Source organism: Lepeophtheirus salmonis, chromosome 6 (assembly GCF_016086655.4).
Source record: "Lepeophtheirus salmonis chromosome 6, UVic_Lsal_1.4, whole genome shotgun sequence".
Taxonomy (NCBI): domain Eukaryota; kingdom Metazoa; phylum Arthropoda; class Copepoda; order Siphonostomatoida; family Caligidae; genus Lepeophtheirus; species Lepeophtheirus salmonis.
Genome location: NC_052136.2, coordinates 20,099,712 through 20,121,035, shown reverse-complemented (window position 1 = coordinate 20,121,035; position 21,324 = coordinate 20,099,712). Strand labels below are relative to the sequence as shown.

Below are 21,324 nucleotides of genomic sequence, written 5' to 3'. Positions count from 1 at the left end.
TATTCTAGAATCAAGAGAACTTAAATAAGTTACTTTTTGGTTTTCAAGTATCATCATTCTGTAGTAGTTTAGATTTGTACATTAATAATAATAATATGGGCTTCGGTTATATTTGATCTTATTATATTAGTCATCTTGGTAATTGTAATGAAGTTTTAATTTGATCATTATATCCTTTATTTTTTTCAAGTGATATTTAACAACGTTGCTGTATTTATAATATGATCTACTAACATTGTCACATGCGGTTCTCATACCAATATAAGTATCGATGCTTTCCGATAATTTAACCATAGAACAAAAGGTTTTTGTGAGGTTGTGTCATCGGATGTGATTTTTTTTTTTTTTTTTTTTTTTTTTTTTTTGAAATAGTGGAGCCACAAGTATCAGTTCTAATATAATTTTAGTATGTTCACGTTTTAAATACATTATGTACATATAAGTTGTGTACGAGTTGCCATTTCTACGTTATTTTACACTTTATTTAATTACATCATTTGTTATTTTAATTACCTACTATTAATTGATGCCATCATTTCATTTTGATCTATAAAAAATTTATCTTTCATTTTGTATTTACGAGTAATACAACTGTGGGGATTTAAATTGTACCACAGTATACTTTTTGTTTTTGTTTTAGAATGAAAAAGTGAAAAATTAATATATCAAATTTCCTTGGAATATTCTATTATTATTTATTTATCCTCAACTAAATATTTCTTAATTGATATTATCATCTTATTTTTTTTTTGTACCACTTGATTTAATTTATCCCAACTGCTTTTGAAAAACATATATTTAGAATATATAACACTTAATGATTTTTTATATTTAACATCTAACATCTAATATTTTATATAATACTATCATAGATGGGACGAACGTATGTGTCCAAGGGAATAAAAGATCCTTCGATTACATCTCAAATCTCCAATAGTCCAATAAATAAAACCAAAGTCGTTAACCGAGGAAGAGTGGATGTTTCAAAAGTGAGTTCAAAGCTCACTAATGCAATAGAAGAGATAGCTGAACGTAAGGAAATTAAGGAAGGGGATCGTGTTCGAGTGAGCTGTATTGATGGAGCACGAAAGGGAATTAAGCATCCTGGAGTAGTTCGTTTTGTTGGAACTGTTGATTTTGTGGATGATAACAATCGGTAAGACTTTTTACTATTTATTCAGCCAAAATAAAACATGTATTTTGTTGTTAGCTGTCGATTTTTTTATATTCTTTTCCCTTAGCAGTGTTCTAAACATTGATTATTTTAATTTGCATGACCTCTTGTTCAATGGTTGGGAGGAGTGACTTAATTACTTATTGATTTTGGGCCTTTTTTCTATTGATTTTTGGAGGAGCGGCTGTCATATATAATACAAGTTACGATGATAACTATGTATTTATAAATAGTATGCTGTGATACATATATACTACTTATCCAAGATTGATATCATCAGGAAGTGTAGTACTTAAAATAATAATGAAAAGTAGAAACATATAACCAAAATTATTAAAATATGAAAATTTTTATTTTAATAAATAAACTCTAGGTATATAAAATTTATTATGACTTTCACTTACTTTAAAAGAACTTCATTTGTCTATTTGTGACACTCCTTTTTAGAATCATAATTGAATTAAATAATTATAAATAAAAAAATACATATTTTTCTCTTCTATATTTAACTATTTAATAAGTATAAGATGGGCATACCTATTAAATTTACATTTATACACAAATTGTATATACACTAGTGTTGGGACTCGGTCTGGAAACCCTAGCTCGGCCCGAGACTGATTTTTTGTGGGAGGGGGGCTTAACTATTTTGGTTCTTTTTAAAGAAGTTTGGTCTGAATCAGTCACATAGAAAAATGTGGTCTTAATCGGTTTCATTTAATATTAGCCTTTATTAAACTGTGAGCAATTCTCAACAATTATTGAATAATTTTTGTATAGATAGGAAGAATTTGCTAACTATCAACTGATGATGTGTAATTTCTTATTTCTCTTTTCTAAAGAAAGATTGTGAGAATTGAGTGGAGTAGCTTAGTGAACAACTCGCTTTAGAGAAATTATTCATCTGAAATCAATGTGAGTGATTGTCATAACCGTTTGCTCCTAGAGAAGGAAATGTACATATAATATGTATATTTACTTCAATTCCCTATGTCAAATGGAGTTATTGTAGATCTAAAATGTCTACTTACACCTAATCAATGCAACCTAATCTAACCAATAGAGGAGATAGGTTGTGAGATACAATAAAAATTATGAAGTGAAAAGGGGTATGAGAAAAAATCGTGAGTATGTTAAAAAAGGTGGTCCAAATGTTGAGACCAAAAAAGTTGGTTCACGATTTAAGTACAAATAAATTTCGGTCCACGGTCCGAGACTGCGGTCTCGACCAAAATGTCACTCCAAATCGGTCTAGAAAAAATCATTTTAGACAAAACCGGAAAAAAAAAAAATCGATATAGGACCGAGTCTCAACTCTAGTATACATCTAAATGAACCTGGCATATATAATTTTTTGGTTTTATAAAATGAGTCAGACATGAGACATTAGATTTGATGCAATTGCATTTGTTTTTCTCTTTTCCAAAACCCTCGTAATTATCAATAGATGTATTTTCACACCTACACAAGAGTCGTTACACTCGATTCATGACTTGTATTGTTTGCATTCTATGAGTTTATATTTTTCATTAAATTATTTGGGTCTACATACATGAAAGTTAATCATTTACATAAAATGTCTTTCATTTAAAATAGAAAAAAATGTTTCGTACATCACTTTATTTATTATTAAAAGAAAATTGATACTCCATCAATATTTTTACGAATTTACATCTTTTAAAGATATTTTCGGCTCTAAAATAATTGCAATTATTCTTATTTAGCAACATTTATTTGTGGTCAACTTGGCTTTGTTCTTGGATTGATTTGATGTATCCTTCATTGATTTTACCTCGAAAAACATAAAAATTTTCTTTATAAACAAAAAATTTGAGTACAAGCAGAAGTGACAGCTGATAAATGCATCGAATAATGAAATTTTGATCATCTTTATAATCTACTAGCGATAGTACCCGGCATTATTTGGAGTAATTAAGCATCGGCTAAAACACAAGTTTTGATATAATAATATACAAGATAACTTTCAAAGAAATCATGAATATTACTCTCCGTTTTTTATGAGCACACTCACACCTAACTACTCATTACTTATATCAATTCATTTGTCTTTTGTCCTCAAGAACGAAAGAAGAAAAATAAGAGTTTTGGAGAAAAAACTTAATATACTGGAATGACTGATGAGTACTTTAGTATTTAGAGCGCTCGCCAATAAAAACACTTATACTTATTTTTGAGTAAAAAAATATAAATAAAATTTAAAACATTAATACTTGAAGGTGCTTCTAATAAAAAAAAACTTAAAACTTAACAAAAAAATATGATTTGTATCAGTGTTTCAAAAATCACGAATTTAATAGAATTCAAATGATAAGGTTCATTTTTCGTCATATTTTTGTAATTAATAAAGATTCAGAGATTATTCAAATATTTTTCTTATGAGTTTGGAAACGTTTTCTACAAATTATATTTCATGATTTTTTCTCTTATTTATATCCTTCCTGTCAAAAAATTTTTTTTTTTAAATAACTGTACATCATGTAGATATTTAAAACATAATAATTTTCAAAAAATAAGTCTGTATTGCATACATACAGCATTTATTTCCTTTGTAAGTAACAGGGCTCCATACTTTCATCATAATTAATCAGGCGTATCCGGCCTGTTTAGTCAGCAAAGTAATGAAACTTAATATTCATTGTTGGGAGTCTTTTCTCCATTTACTATGATCACTTGGCACAGGGACGTCATTAAGAGTAAATTATATATTATTTCTCGTGAATATCCCGTTGTTAAACTTATTGAAAAATCTGTTTAGAAATAGCTTGATATTCCTTCCGTCTGACAATCATAGTTTTCCAACCATGATTAAACATCTTAAGCAGGCCTGAATGATGTTTGAGATCTTTAGCATTTATTCGGGGCTTGAAACCCAATAACTGATTGGCCGATATAATTTCTTCAAATTAAGATCATAGTAAAAATAATTAATAAATTGAACAAAATTTTAAGCATGGTCATTTGGGCAACGGTAATTTTAATCTCATCACCATAGCAAAGTAGATAATTCCTTGCCAAGATTTTAGATGTTACATACTTTTTTTTAAATATGAGCTTGTAGATCTTGCTTGTTTGTATTATTAATGACCAATGTGGCTCCAGTCCTGTATCGAAATGCAAGTAGTCTATGCCGTCGCTAAAATTTTCTTTGGGGGAGAGAGGGGTTAAAAAATTCTAAAATTTAGGTTGAAAATGTTATTGAGACCTTAAAAAAAAACACTCATATTTTGGGATAACAAAATATTTCAAAAATCAAATTATACAACTGTCATCCAATATTTTTCGGCTGGAGTATCCAGGACGTCCCTCTGAATAAGGGCAGGTTCAAATTATTGAGGAAGTACAATTTAAAAATTAAAATATTACATAAATTAGGAATCTAGGATGTTGTTATAGTTATTAGAGTATGAGGGGAAGAGGTACAAGCACCGTCTTTCGGAAAGTAGGGTATGCCCTCAAAGTGCCCGTCTCCATAATAATCGGCCTTGTGTGGCTTATATAAAATTTTATGTCAGGTTTTAGTTTTTGGACGACAAGTGATCATTCAATTTTCAAAAACATCATTAAAAATTTGACAGTTTATTATGACTTCACTTATCTTAAAATAACTGGAGTATTGTCACCATTCCCAAAGATTAACTAAAAGCGAAATAAATTTGAAAAATGACTACACCTTCACAAGTTTATAGAGCTGCTTAAGTTAAAAAATGTTGATCTTGTTTTTGTTTAGAAAAACATTGGATTTTATTGTTTAGGAAAATAGAATATGGGTAAACATCGTCAATTTCAGCTGGTTTTTAGTCTAAGGGATTTTATATATTTGCAAATGGCTGGAAAACGATATACAAAATACGTCGAACAGAAGGAATTTTAATTTATCTATGTATATATAATATATATATTCTCTAAATAGAAATTTGGCTTCTTTTCTATATTTAAAATTTCTAATTGATATTTGAAAAATTAAAACTTTAATATCACGTAGAGAACATTCAAATTATTATATAACTTATTACAGTGATTTTCACGTACATATGTATAATTATATAGAACGTATTATTTTCAAATATATACATTATACATATGTAATATGTACTTGAATAAGTATATCAGTGATAGTCACAGCCAGTTTTACTGTGAGTGGGACTTGACGCAAAGACAAACAGCGGGGCCCTTTTAGAGGGGTGACTTTTTGACGTTTATTTTGTAAATGTATTTAATATTTCCTTATAAAACATAGGTGATTATTAATTCATATACATCACACGGATTTATTATACCATCTTCATTAGTAACTTTAAGAGTTACTGGACTCCAGTTTTAATTACAAGGGAGAGACGAACCCTGAACAGCTTAGCTGGTAGAGCTAACCGCGACATGTATTTCCAATCTTGAAATTATTATTTTTTGAGGGGCTTTGCTTTTTTAACATTTAGAACTTTGACAATTTTTTGACCAATGAATGAAAAGTTTGACAACAACCACTGTGAAGGCTAGGACTTGTATCCCCCATCCCCTTTCCATAAACCGACACTAATGATAGTTTATTTATCTACATTCACATAAAATATGATTATATTCCATGATATTCTACAGTAATTTTCGTATTAAAGATGTATAATCTATGTACTTATATTAATATATATAAAACAAAATATTATAATCAAGAAAGGGAGAAAATGTCCAATTTATTTTTATATCATGTACAACCCAATATTTCATGAACCTATTTCAGTCAATTTTGGGTTTGTATTCAAATTTTTGGAATAATTTGAGATACCCACGAATGTTTACTATAGTCTAGAATCTTTATTTAATTTATATGGCTTAATTTGGCCCTGAGATAGCATTTCAAATTACTAAAAGGACAGTGCCGTAATCAGGATTTTGTTATTGGAGCCTGATTCGCTCTGGATGACTGACAATTAATTGGGCCAATAAATATTACTACTGAAAAAATTATTGGGGACCGCCCACTTCCATGATTGGGACCTTTGTATTTATTGTAAAAGGGGAATTCGATTCCTCCTGTTTGGAAATTTAACACTTAAATTTTCTTGTGGATATCTTATATTTTGTTTTATCTTTAATATAAGTAATTATCTATGCCTTAATTAATAATGAAACTAATTACACTTCTTCTTCCCACTCGCAAAGAAACGAGAGAGAGAGAGAGTGCCTAGTCTCAACCTTTTGAGTAATAATGACTTAGATCATCAATTTTTGAATCCAGATATCATAATATGTATATAATTAGGATATCTTTGTAGATTTTTCTATTCTTTGGATAAGAAAATATGTATTTATATACATGATTTTAGGCTCTTTATTATGGGGGGGGAATACGGATTTAAACAAAATATCTGTCCTGGATCAAAGTACGTATGCTTTGAACTTTGAACCTCATTTTGATTTTTTTATCTTTCTATTATTTTTACTTCGTGATGCATGATTAGAATCTCAAGATGTTCACCTTCTCTAGATATATATTACTATTTTACTTATCATATTAATATAAGTCCAAATTATACATTTGGCAAAATTTTGAAGACATATGTTGTTTTTCTTGGGCATTGTCAAGGTTAATAGAAATACAAGGTTAGACAATCATGTAATCGGGCTTTCTAGAATTTTCAATCTGATGTATACATATTTTTACAAAACACGCAACCACTCATAGTCTATGACGTCACTATTTTTAGAATTTTCATTTGATCTATAGTACCGACTGCTGGGCAAGAAAAACAGATTTTGACAAAACACGCAACCATCATCCATTATCCCGTCAATATTAAAAGCTTGGTGGAAATCAAACACTAGTTGTAAATGTGTTATGCTATAACTTTGTATTTCTATAACCTTGGGTCAGAGGGGACTTTTGAGTGTGTGCACTCACGCTTGTCTAAAAAAATCAAACAAAGATTACTTTTAAAACGAATTGGAATCACATTACACAAAATTCAACAAGTTTCTACATAGTGTTGCTTGTGGGAAAACATAAATTATAAATTTCATTTCACATAGAAGGGAAGTCAGTTTCTGCCTCTGAACAAAAAGAACCTATTTTCCACTGTAAACAAAGATAACTCGAGTTAAAAGTATAATGCAGACATTTTAAAACAGGTTTTAGAATTTTTTAACATTCAGCTTTAAAATATATTAACATAATTTATCGCTATCTTCAATGCCGTGGCATTAAAACAGCTTTGAATCTGAAAAATAGCCGAAAATAACAAAAAACGTTTGGCTATTTTCTGCGGGCCATAAGGCTATGAGAGAAAAAATAAGACCATATTTGGAATCAAAGGATTAAACTCTATTAAATAGAGCATATACTGTTTTTGTACCATTTTTGCTGTTGGACAGTGTTATCATAAAAATTCAAATTCTATGCTATAGCTTTTTTGAGTTCATAAATATATACGTGCTTTAAACCATATAAGAGGAAACTTTTGAAAATTATCTTTTTTTATTTGAAAAAAGCTAGTGCTGGATAATGCTAGAGATGTACAAAGTATCGAAATCTTTTTAAATGCATATGCAGGACTGTTCAAAAGTTTCAAACCTAATTATTAACGCAATAATTAATTTATTAATAAAAATATATAAATTTAGTTTTATAAAAGTTTTTAAGTATATTTATAGCAATAATTTTTACTAATGATTTTTTCCATATATACACTATCATTCGAATCTATTTATAATAATTGACGTTTAAATGAGATGCATGCTGTACGGACCATTTTTTGGGGTAGTTCGTTTGATGCAGCTATGGTGGCATTTCGTAGAGTATCCAAACTTTGATAGGACTGGACTTTCACCTTCGACTCTAGATACCCCTAAACAAAATAATCTCAGGGAATAGCATTTGGACTTGAATATGATATTCCAACCATTCTTGAGTAAAGCGTCCGGTGTGTATGGGAGCCCTATTTTGGTTTCAAACCATGGAAGCACAACAGGTTTTTAAAATACTTGAGATGTAATCATATTTCATATTGAGACCTTCGGGCTAAAAAGCTAAGGGGAGTTTGTCTCTGGAACTTGAAACTCCGGCCCAGACCATAAGAAATCGGCTGTTGGTAAGAACAGGTATGTTTTTATCGTCCAAAGAAAAAAAATGTACCTTAACCAAATCAGATTGTTTTGGGGATGAATTTGTGGTTCAAATCCCACTTTTTCTACGCTAAAAACAATTTTTGTTCTCGGCGTACAAACTTGTAACAATTATCGACAACGTTAGACTATCTTTGCTCTGATACTGGCATTGATGTTTTGACCGTATTGTAACTTGTAGAGCATTATCTTCCTTTCCTCATGGACACTTCTACGCGATGACAACGTTAAAATTCCTATTTCATCACCCATTTTGGACATCGATCTTTTAAGATTCCGATAAATCTTTAGTGGAAGTATATCGATGTTCTTCCGGCTTTGTGCAGTCTGGGGGGTACCGAATCTTGACCTGTCACTGATACTTAATTGTATATTTAATCGAACTTAACCTGATTTTTCCCGTAGAAGTCGATAAATTTGAAATAGTATTTTTCCGTAGTTAAGAAAAACTTCAACTTCCTTCTGTATGAGTGATTGAAAATTTGTTTGACCCTATTTATACCTTTTGATGAGGATTGAATCTTTTTTCAATGTCAGCCAATCATATTTACGATTGATTGATTTGGAGCCAAAATAATTACGATGTGAAATGAGAGGTTTAAAACTATTGAACAACCGTGTATATAAAAAATAAGTTATATTAAGTTAATTGAGCATGGGAGATGCATACGAAAAATTGCAATGTTCATTGTTGTATTATTACAAATAGCTGTTTACTGGATGTAGAGTCTTAGCTAACTCGATTGCACATACAATACATATGTTGTAGTGCTAATTTTAGTTTTTTTGCTATTATGGTGTCATACGTAGTTTGACTGTTTACGTAACACACAGTCCACACGCTCTGTATTGTGATATTTTGCCCCATTGTGAGTTGGGGGAGTGTAGGGTTTGTCAGTGCAAAATTCACTTATTAACCACATTATTCAGCATGTTGAAGTGATATTGAGATCTGATTATATTTTTTGGCAAATTTAAAGACAAGTTGTAACTTTTGACAACAATTTCATAACATGATTAATGCCATGGTACTTAAGCTATATTATGAATTTTTTTTGGTTGCAATTTTTTTAACCAACTTGCTCCATCTATTAAACAATTAACCAAATAAGTACATTTAACTCTTAAATTAACCCACAAATAATTATACTTTCATAAAAGGGCTTAAGAATTTATTCAAATACTTGAGTTTCAGAAGAAAATTAATGAGCATGAAATATTTATTCTGAGATTTTAAATTCAGAAAATGAGCCACAGCTCAAAAACAGATGTACTCACCACCAATCTATCACAAATAGGTGGTTATGCCACAAAAAGTGCTGGAGCAGAACCCGTTCAAACTTGGATAAATTGAAAATGCAACTTGCGCCAAGTAACGATTTTTTCTAATATCATTTTACTACCCAAATGGCCTGTTAGATAAATAATATTTATAAGCAACATCTATATCTTATTCTCTTAAATGGAAGTTATCTTTTACAACTCTTGCATGTATGTAGATGCAAAACAAGGAGTTAACATATTATTTATATAATTTGATACTTTGATTAGTGCTTCAGAGTAATTTTTCAATGTATTTTTAGAACTTACTACTTAAGTCAAAATGAGGATGATAAAGGGTCTCACATAGACGTATTCATGATTCTAAAGTTCATTCAAGAATCTTTTTTACAGCCTTTAATAAGATGTGTACCTACTACCTATAAGCTAGAGTGTATCGTTTCTTTTTTGTTCAAAAACGTTCTTGAGATCTCCAGATCAGAATAATTTATGATATAAATATAACACTCAGTCTGTGAACAAATGCTGAATGTTTTACCACTTAGTGACACCTACCGCTTTAAACCAAGTAACGAAACGCGACCGGAAGCCTGAGGAGATACAATGGTGCAGCTTTTTAACACTATTTCGCTAGGTGCTGCTTTTCATATGACGTAAACTCTGTTATTTTTTTTACTGAAGTAGTCTGGTATTTGAACTATATAATAAAAAAGATTATTGATGAATCACTTTAAAATTGCATGTGGGGAAAGAAGAAATTATTTTATCCTTTGATTTTTCCTTTTTTAAATATCCCACCAAATAGAAGAAAAGTTTTCAATAATACATTTATGATTTATTGATTGTTATTAATTATAATAATTAATAGTTTGAGAATAAACTTGGGATCGAGACTTAACTTTGACTCTATTGTTTAATTATAAAATACTCGTATATATTTTTACATTAATTAACATCATTTTTGAACTCGAATAAAAAAATTAGTGGGTTAACAAAGCTCCATATGATAAAAATCTTCTCTAGCTAAGCTAAGTCCATCTTCTGGAACTCGACTGAGCATCTTGTTAAAAGTAAAATGTATTAGATAACGTCATAACTCTTAATTATATCAAAATAATAACTAAACTGTACCTCTAGCGACAAAAAAAATTCTGTGCGCCAAGACATTTTTTAGTTATTGATCACATGAGTCCTCGTTTCGTTACTTGCTTTAAAACTTTAGTGGTACCTCCTTATAACTCCCAAGCAGTAGTATTGGTAATTGGTATTTTGTATTTGACCAAAAAATTTGAATTTAATTCCTCTCTGAAGTCAAGCGGGTTAGTATTTTCTATGTACCAATGGGGGGCAAAATAGATCATAAACGAGTAATTTTTTTAATTTAGGGAACTTTAATTATCTCACTTTTCTGACGTCCCGAATAACGAGACATTAATTCTACTCAAGGATTCTAATATATTATAAAAATGTTTAAGACGTCATTTCATATGCAGGTCCTTGATGAATTTTATTCCTTGAACACAAAAGATAAAACATCATGTAGATAAATATGGGGATATCAGGAAGGCTAATACAAGCTATAAAAGAATGCAATGTCTGTTAAACATGTAATAAGTTATATATGTTTGTACATATAATAGATGCCATTTATTTTAAATGGGTCATGTATTTTTTATTAAACAATGGAGCATGTTAAAATGTATTTGAAATAGTTATAGATATTAACTTAGTTACGTATAATTTAAAGTGGAAAAACTTGTATGAACCAACTTTTTATTTTACCACATATACATACTGTCTTAATAAAGTAAGAAAAAGTATATTAGTCATAGGTAAACAATAATGATAAAAATAAATATGCCTTTACAAACACCCACACATATTCTATGTACATGAAATCAATGTTTGGTAGGCTCTTTGAGTAAGATTTGATTGTTTGATGATGTTGTGAAAAATTCTGGTTCTCTTTTACTTTGTTCATCGAGTATTTTTATGTGTATTTCTACATTGATTTATTTTCAATTTCACAATGATTAATTAATCTGCAGAAAGTTTTTGTTAAGTTTGGATAGTTAAGTAGATTACTTTGTTATAGCATAAGTCCTCATTTGAAGTACTGAAACTCATGATATCAACATAAGATTAACACTTGGAGATATTACGTCATAATTGTGGACTATTATTTTGTATTAGGTAATCAAACAGTTAATTAATGTATAATCCAATCTTGATATTGAGCGCTTTCATGTGACTTCATTATGTTTGATGTTAGTCATTTTGGGGACCTAAACAACCAAGTTTTATAAAGAATAAACCGCCTTTTTCCATTAATATTAAGCAAAATAGTGAACTATTGGATGTCAAAATGGGACCAACGAATAAAAGGACTTACATACTTTTTTCTTACATGAGGTCCACTATTGCCTAGTTTTATTATATATCTGACACTAAATCGTATTAAATATATATAATCTTATTTTCATATTGTCGATCAAATTTGACTATTACAATTGAAATATTTTTATCTGGTTATCCTAATTCCTAATTTTCTAGTCCCTAATCGGTTAAAAATTTGTACAAATTTAGACATTTCATGGGGATTTTCCAACACATATTACTCTGATTATTTACAAATGTACACTGTTTATGATTCGAATCAAGTAGTAATTAACGCAACAGTTTTTTTTTTTTTTTTTGTTTTTTTAATAGGAAAGGGGATTTGAAGGGGTTTATCCAGATTTATAATAAATTTATAATTCATATTTTTTTTAAATATCAATTTTGAGCCGCCATGATGGCGTCTCTTTTAAGCATGAGTCAATGTATGACGTAAGAAATTGACCCATAATTGAAGGCGACATTTTTACTACATTAAATTGTCAAATTTCCAATAAATCTTGAAGAAAATTTATTAAAAGACTTCCAAAGTGATAAAAAAAACTTAAAAAATGTCTAAGCTCCTTTCCTAAACATTTTTCAAATTGTCAAGATTACCGTGTTAATTTTCGGTTTTTATTTTTATATACCGGCAGGACCAATTTTATGCATCACTAACAATTATTAATGATGAAAATCATGTATATTTTTTAGCTCGCCCGGTTTTTTTTTTTTTGCAATAGGTAATCTGAAGAATGAATTTTCTTTTTATCAGTGGTTGTCATTATTATTTAACTCCTGAATAGTGAACTTCCTTTTCGATTACATTCAAAACCTGGTAGAACATTTCCTAGTGCTCGTATGAGAGTGACCTTGAAGAATTTGTTGTGGATTTATAATTAATTGTAAGTCCTTGTTGGACTCAGAGTAGAATTGAGGATTGACATCGGAGTAATTCTCGCCAATGTCCTTGCTTATTTCCTTCTCCCCCTCCTCCCATGTTACAGCTGATCTAATGAAACGTCATGACAGCTATGTTGCTCTTCTCCAAAACATTATTCAAATTGTTAGAGTTACCACGTTGATTTTAGGTATTTTTTTAAACATCACTACTGATTATATTGATTATCATAACTCAAAGTACTTACATACAAATTGCAGAAATGAGACACTCGCTCTCTGCCCTTTCTAGGTACTCCCACATTAAAAGTATGAAAAATAGTACTTAATTCATTTTGTTATATAATACTACAGGGTTGATCTTATCTAGTTGTACACATTTCATTATTTTCAATCCTGAATAACATTGGTGAAAAATCACGAGGACAACCATACATCTCATCTCTGAATGGAACAAGCTTAGACTGTTGGAAAGGGCAAAAAAGATTCTAAATTTTCTCAAGACCAACAAAAATTCGGACAAAGTTTTTTTTGTTTTCTGATGAAAAAAATCGTCGTTGGTGCCACTGTGAATAAGCAGAACAGCCGCTACATCTCAGCCACACATCCAGATGATGTCTTAGATTCTGTGATACATGTCTTCATAACAAAAAAAATCCAGTGGCCAGCGCTGGCCAAGTCTGTCCTCCCATTTTTGTAGAGCAGAAGGCACGGCTCAATGTAAATGCTACATCGAACTTCTGGATAAGAATATGCTACCTTGGGACACTGTAAAGTTCGGGTTTTGTTTTCACTCAAGACGGAGCTCTGTGTCATCACGCCGCCAAGACCTAAGCCTTCCTGTGAGACAACTTTCCGTATTTTTGGGACCAAAGCATGTAGATATCTTCCTCTCCAAAAGTGAATCCCTTGGGCTACTTTATCTATTTGCGTCTGCAAGAGATGATGTGTGTTACTCCTCACAAGAGTGGACAATATATAGAGGCTTCCATCAAGAAGGAGTACACCAAGCTCAAGTCTCTACATAATCAAGGTCTACTGGAGATATATGCCTTGTATAAAGGCAATTATTAAAATTGAGGGCTGACATATATAATAAAAGTTATGCCAAGCCCTATTTTCAGATTATTTTGTTTTATAAATGTCTACACAAAACCTCTCGTTTAAATTTTATTCTTGAAAATTCAAAAAAATAAAATGTATAGCAGTAAATAAGATCAATCCTGTATTTTGTGGGTAAAAAATTCATTGCAATAGAGGTTGCTACACCAAACTACATAATATAAATATCTATACATCCATATATCACTTCATATTTGGTATACATGCACATATTTATACCTTTAAAAACATCTTAAAGGAAGAAAAATATCATGTAGGTACTTTGGATTATGATATATTATAATTATAAGTCTTGAATTCAGCGCCAATCCCAATTTATTGATGAAAAGACTAAATACTACAATCCTAACAAAATGTGAATATCGATGATTTCATGAAGGAACATTGTTGAATAACTATGTATTCAGTCATTTTCATAATCATATTTGGGCTATGTGGGAGAACTTTTTCATGTGCGTGGTCTTTTTCACGATTATCAGTTCTTACAGATTGATGCAAGGATCCGTCTCCAGAAATATCCAATGGCATGAAATATGGTTCGTTTTGCCAATTTGTCCAAAATTTGGAACGCAGTAGTGTTGGATATCTGTTTTGTTTTTTTGTTTTATTTCGGCGCAGCCATTAAGTGATTTTTTCGATATGGTCCGATATTCAAATCGTAGACTGAAATTTTAACATGGGGAAAAAAATTTAAAATTCCTTTAAAACTATCATCAAATTATTTTACTTTTCTAAAAGACAACCCGTCTTTTATGGGAACCCAAACACAAATATATTTGTGTTTGGCGACATATTTATAGTTGCCATAGTTATTTTTGTTTACTGCTATCTTAATCGTTGCAAATCAAAGTTTGATTTAATAATTACGCATATTATACTAATTATTATTCATTCATGACTGGCGTTTCTTTGTGTGAAATTGTTGAATTATGCTTTACCACGCATTTTGCAGACAGTCTTTAGATGATTTTAATCATGTACATTTAGTACATTAGTATATTGAATACAAAAGTTTAATTACAAAAATATTGTAGGTATACGCAATTCATCATCTGAGTGATAAGATGATGTCATATCCTTTTAGATGGCAGGAAGAACGGAAAATTTTATAATATTCATTCATTTTGTCTATAGGGAAATAAATCATTTCACTATGTGTAGTTTGATTTGATTCATGACTGTTGAATAGGTTATGGACTGAGTCTATGTTTTGTTGATTGATTTTGTTTCCATAACGATTTCAATATACCTATTTACAGTCCTATTTGTTTGGTTTATAAGTAGGCACCTACTATTTAACAACTATTTACTAGCCAGTGGAAAGGGGTATTGATTACATAGATGTGTATGTAGTGGATATGTAGGGATATAAATATATATAAAGGATAGTTTGAAATGTACATTTGATAGCTAAAAATATCATCTACTTTTAGTAAGGAGGTACATATTTAATACTAGTATAATAATAAACTTATATATTTTATTATTAAAATTCCTCGATAGCGTAAAATAAACTATCTATATAATATAGGGGTTTTAATAATATATCATTGAGACTTTAATTATTTATAATATTTTGTGAGAGTTGACGAGTTGATTTATTTGTTCAATAGGATCTCCTATATCTACCTAATATACATTTGTATTGCCTTTAAATTTCTTTATCATTTATCGGAGAATGATATGCTTTTATCTCTATATATCGAGATAGGTGATGAGTTAAAAAACAATCTTGAACAAAAATCAAGAAAATGTTCAATATATTTTTTACATACATACAGCCCAATATTTCATAGGCATATTTCGGTCAATCATAGGCTTTTTATTCACATTCCTGGGGTTAATTGACATACCCATAAATTTAGCTATAGTTTAAAACCTTCATTTGAAATACGAGACTTAGTTTGGCCCCAACTTGGGATTTCATATAAAATCCATCAATTTCTATTTTTTTAATTGTCACAATTATTTTTTGCTACTTTAAGAACAATTTGTGGGGATGTTTCCTAAAGGATTAATCATAATAATTTGATGATAGAAATTGATCATAATAATTAGCTGAATAATATAAATTGACGATTATTTTTGGAGTAAGACAAACAGCAACTATCTTAGATGGATTTTTTCTGTAAACAGAAAATATATTTCACTCCTTCTCGGAAGCCTTTTCAATCGTGACTGATTGAAATAATTGACAAAAACATACAATCTGGCAATGAAGCAAAGAAACCAATAAATGTAATAATCCAGACTCTATTTCAAGATGAATCATTATTGATTACTTTTGTGTTGACGAGCCACAATTAGGCCCTCTTTCCGAATGTATTTTTATATATAAACTAAAATTAAAACCCTTGAATGTTTAATGAGGTGGAAATTCTACAATATACGTTTATGCATGCATACATACAAATGTACTATGTATAATACATATTATAACATAATATGTATCTCTAAGGAAATTTCATAAAAGTGTAACCTTGAATTACGTACAATTTTAGGATGTACAAATCAACATAGACAAATAAGGTTCTTGAATCAAACTACGCTATCTTTCCCACGATAAATGATGTATATTTTTAATTATGTATCATGGAGTTACATTGTGTAAAGGAGCATCTAATGACATGCTTTTTCTACAGACTGAGGATTATTGAGAATTTATATTGGAAGCTTTAGTTAAGCACATATTATAATATCATCCTGTTTTAATCTTGATTATTACTAAAATGTTCAATTTGTTCTTTGACTTTATATTTTATATATAAATTGATATCATTTTACATCACATTTTAGCCTATTCATTCTATTTGAAAAAGTCTTATGACTTAATTATGACACTTATAATGTATAAATTACCATTTATCCAAATAAAGCGACACTTATTTTCAGTCATTTTTTTGCTCAGACATACTCCCTATTATACGTGTAGTTATGCTTCCACTGATTATGAAGGATTCAATTTCCTATTTGACTGTAGTCATCGAATATGACGTGCACACATTATTCAGTGTACATATTCTACAATATAATATTATACATAGGGCTTATATGTGTCTTATATATACATCGGTATAATATTCCATACAAAATATATACACAACTAACTACCCGTAAATACGAGTGTGCCTTTTCTGAGGAAGGAATACATATAATGGGGCGGTCTTTACGTACGCCTCCTATGTGTATTGAGCACAACCTTCCAAGTAGATGATAAGTGATAACCCCATGATTCACAAAGGAAGAAAAACTAATATCATTATGTATTAAATATTCCAGGTGGTACGGAGTAGAACTAGACGAGGCGCTCGGTAAACACGACGGAACCGTTCGTGGAGTCAAATATTTTCCTTCAAAAGCAGATCACGGAGTTTTTGTCACTGAGGCTAATTTATTCAAGGATTTATTAATTGGAAATTCGAATAGTAATTCTAGGAGTAAGAGTGAGGTTGGATTACTCAGAGATCATCCTAGGAGTTTATCAAGCTACTCTGAAAGGGAAGTTTCCTCATCCATCAATAGTTCCGTTCGAAGAATTCCTTCTGTTCATAAAACTACAAGGCCAACAAAGCGATCCCTCTCTTTGAGACATACAATTGGCAGAGTAAGTTAGTCCAATGATTTAAAATGAATTAATGGGTTATTATGAAATGACTTGTTCACTGACAAAAGTGTTTGAGCCACAAGGCATTTTGGAAAAAATCCTTTCATTTATTTTATAAGGAGTCGTCATACAATGTCTTTTATTATTCTAAGGACAAGGTTACTCGAGGAAATAGTATATTTATATATTATAGGTAACTTAATGTAGATGCAAATTTCTATAAATTCATCTGTTGATGACTTGGTAACCTTGATCCTTCTATTGTTATATTTATTCTCAAAACACTGTTTTTGACAAGGCACTTTTTTTAATAATTTTTATACAATTTTTTAAATATTATTATCTTTGCAAAAGAGATTTAAAATTGAGGAAATGTGATTGATTTGATTAAAATGTTAATTTCTTATGTAATTTGCACTTTCACCTATTTGGGACTGTTTATTTCTTAGATATTTATCATTTTAGAACTCATATCTTCACAGGTGGTGGTGTTTTTTGGGTTTATCTCTCTCTTTCTTTCTTCTCCATGCTACCCTGTTCTCATATTTTATTATTTTTAATTTACTTACCACATTATTTAAACGGAGAAAGTTTCGTTGGGTTCTTGATTAAAATGAATCAACAAACAAACTCCATTCTATTTTATGTTCTACCTTCTAGCTTTGGTGTTATATGTATTGTTTGTACTTATGTAAACTTTATCGACCCACTCAATATTTGTTGTTTTCTTGTAGAGTGAGAGTATCAATCGACCTCAATCCACAACTACAAAATCATCAAACATGGCTTCCACTAGCACTATGAATCGTAGTCAATCCATGCGAAGAAACACGCCCTCAGCAAACGAATGGGCCTCCGTTGGTGCTGTTTCTTATAACAAATTTAGGAAATCTGAAAATCGACAAAAGTTTCTGGAAGTAGGAACGACTGCCATTTGTGTTCATAACAAGGTAATGTTAGCTTCATATCTAGGAATAGGAGATTATAATATTTTAGAGGGACAACAACTTCACGTTTGCCCGAATATTAATAGCCAATCCAATACCAATATGGAAATAATTTTTTTTTAAAAACATCTTTTTTAGAAAGTACATTTCTTCGATTGCATTTTTTAGAAAACAAAACTTTTTATTTTTTATTCTTCATTTATGGCTTATTGCCCGAATATAGCCTAATTTGCTGTCCTTCCATCTCCTAAGCCTATTATTAGTTTTATACTACTGTATATTACAAAAGTTATCCTTATTATTGCAGGAAATGGGCATTGTTCGGTTCGTTGGAAGGGTTCATTTTGCCTCTGGAATATGGGTTGGACTCGAACTCCGCTCTCCTAATGGAAAACATGATGGTATTGTTGAAGAAAAGCGTTATTTTACAGCTAAAACTAATCATGGTGTTATGTTAAAACCCAAAAGATTGTCTGTTCATGGAATTAATGCAGAAAAGCTTCTTAAACCAGAGCATGAATATCCTTTTTAAACATTTCTTTGGTTTTTAAATATATGCAGTCAATTTTCTCTCACATACATACTTGGTTCATTTTGTTCCAATTTTTTAACACTAATGCTAAAAATGATTGATTTCGTGCATTTTGCAAAAAAAAAATCTATAATTATTTTCAATCTCATCACTTATGATAATAATACAATCCTATTTTTGTTTATTTTTCTTCTTCTTTAAATTGACATTTATAATAATCAAGAAAGACCTCTTTTAATGATGTTCCTATTCATTTACATAAGGTTAATCTTTTCTTCAACGTTGTTTTATTTTGTCCCTATTATATGTTATCAGTTATATAAGACTTTAATTTACGAAAGTGCTTCTTTTTGACATAGTCACTTTTTGAGAAAAGCAAATATATATTTATGTATTAAGTAATACTAGCTGTGTATGAATATTTATTACAGTACTTTTGTCAAGACATGTCTAAATAAAAAAATGCACGTATGTGCAAATATATTCATAGCACACTTCAAGATCCAGAGTTCATTTACTTGACAAATACTTGAAAAAATATCCAATGTGCTATTTAGCTATTTTTAAAATGATAGCCGATTGTATAAGCTTTCAAGAAATCATATTTTCTCATTTTAAACAATTCTAAACAGTAAACTTTGGCTCAGCACTCACAAAAAATGAGGAAAATTACACCTCTTTAACCAAACTGTAGACATCTTGCATGGGACTATACCGTCCATATAACACTTTTGTTATATTAGGGGTAGTGGAATACAATTAAACCCATAGATAATAATCTATGACTCCAGGAAGATACCATTTACTTCATGATCAGAAAAATAATCAGATTCACTCATCCTTGTGTGTAAACCATTCGTATGATATAAAGATGATTTCATTTCATTTATCTCGACTCAAAATTCAATTAATTGATACTCGTTGGTTTTAAATCAAATCCAATACTAATAATAATCATATAGGACATTCACGAAGATGGACTCCTATTTCACCGTTTTTGGGTGGAATGGGAAGAAATATCTTACATTAAACTTTATTAACAAAAACAAATATATATATATATAGTCAATATGTTTAAATTTAATTATGAACTGGCCAAATAAATACGAGTATCTTAATACACATGTATCTTTTGATATGTTCGGAGAAAAAAAAAATATTATCACTTTTATTTTTTGCACTTAAATGATTTTGTATAATTAGGTATATACTTAAACATAGGCGAAGTTTACAGGAGGTCCAGGAGTCCGGTCTCTGAACCTCAAGATTTACTATATGAACTGAACATGTATATTTTATATAAATACAATTTGGTCATCCCGTCAACGAATTTCAAAGTCTTAAACTTCTCCCTACCCCTAGTATAAATTTCAAACTCAGCCTATGATAAGTACGGATCCTTCAATTAATAATTAATCATCAATAAATATTTAATAATGTTATGAATTAAGTGGTTTTCTTTTTCTTGAAAGTCGTTTAAGCTTCTATATCTTGATCCTCATCTGTAAGAATAAATTATTTATTTTAGAACAATGTATAACAAATTATATATTTATATTTTATTGGGGTACAGAATTAACCTTTATTTGATTTCTATTAATACCTACAGATATGACGAAATGTCAAATAAATTTGTATATTGTATATTATACATACATTGTTGTAGCAGTATTTGATGCGTTGATTATGAAAATATGTGTAGCAGGTCAGGTTTTTAAGTATTGTTAACTTCAATTTTGACTATTTATATAGCTTATCTAAAAAAATCACTTGAAAATATTCAATTTATTTATTTTTATATGTGTGTGCTTATATTTCTTGTGACATCAGTATAATTCATACCCTAGGAAAAAGTAATGTCAAAATCAAAAATTAAGCAATTTTAATTTATATTTTAGGATGAAAAACACTTCAGTTTTAAAGTATTCAGAAGCAAAATGAGGTTAAAAATATTCGAGATTTAGTGCTTCGATAATAACAACCTGAAAAGATTTATGATTTTTTTTTAAAGTTAATAATTTAATACATCAGATTTCGATCATTATTCGTTTCAGAGAAGTATTCTTAATCCAAAATAATTTTTAATAAAACCTACCTAAAGCTTGCCTGCCTTTTCAAAAATGATTTTACTTCAATTCGATGACAAGGACCAATTTTATTTTCATAAGAACCTGAATGGTTCTGGAACGATGATTGTATTCCACAGGGTTAGTCTTATTGGGAGAGTTACAAGTAATAAAAAATTACTCGTAAT

The 21,324-nt window shown here is 29.8% G+C and overlaps 1 protein-coding gene across 4 annotated transcripts in view; it reads left to right on the top strand.

The window, feature by feature from the left end:
* Window positions 1-19,570, top strand: part of LOC121119320 (CAP-Gly domain-containing linker protein 3) — a 77,072-nt gene extending 57,502 nt beyond the window's left edge. For all 4 annotated transcript variants that reach the window (XM_071889674.1, XM_071889675.1, XM_040713955.2 and 1 more), the window contains 4 exons: window positions 873-1,156; window positions 17,267-17,591; window positions 18,326-18,541; window positions 18,846-19,570. In XM_071889674.1, coding sequence (XP_071745775.1) covers window positions 873-1,156; window positions 17,267-17,591; window positions 18,326-18,541; window positions 18,846-19,070 — 1,050 coding nt within the window. In that variant the 3' untranslated portion in view covers window positions 19,071-19,570. The remainder of the gene's footprint in view (window positions 1-872; window positions 1,157-17,266; window positions 17,592-18,325; window positions 18,542-18,845) is intronic.
* The last annotated feature ends 1,754 nt before the right edge of the window (window positions 19,571-21,324 follow it).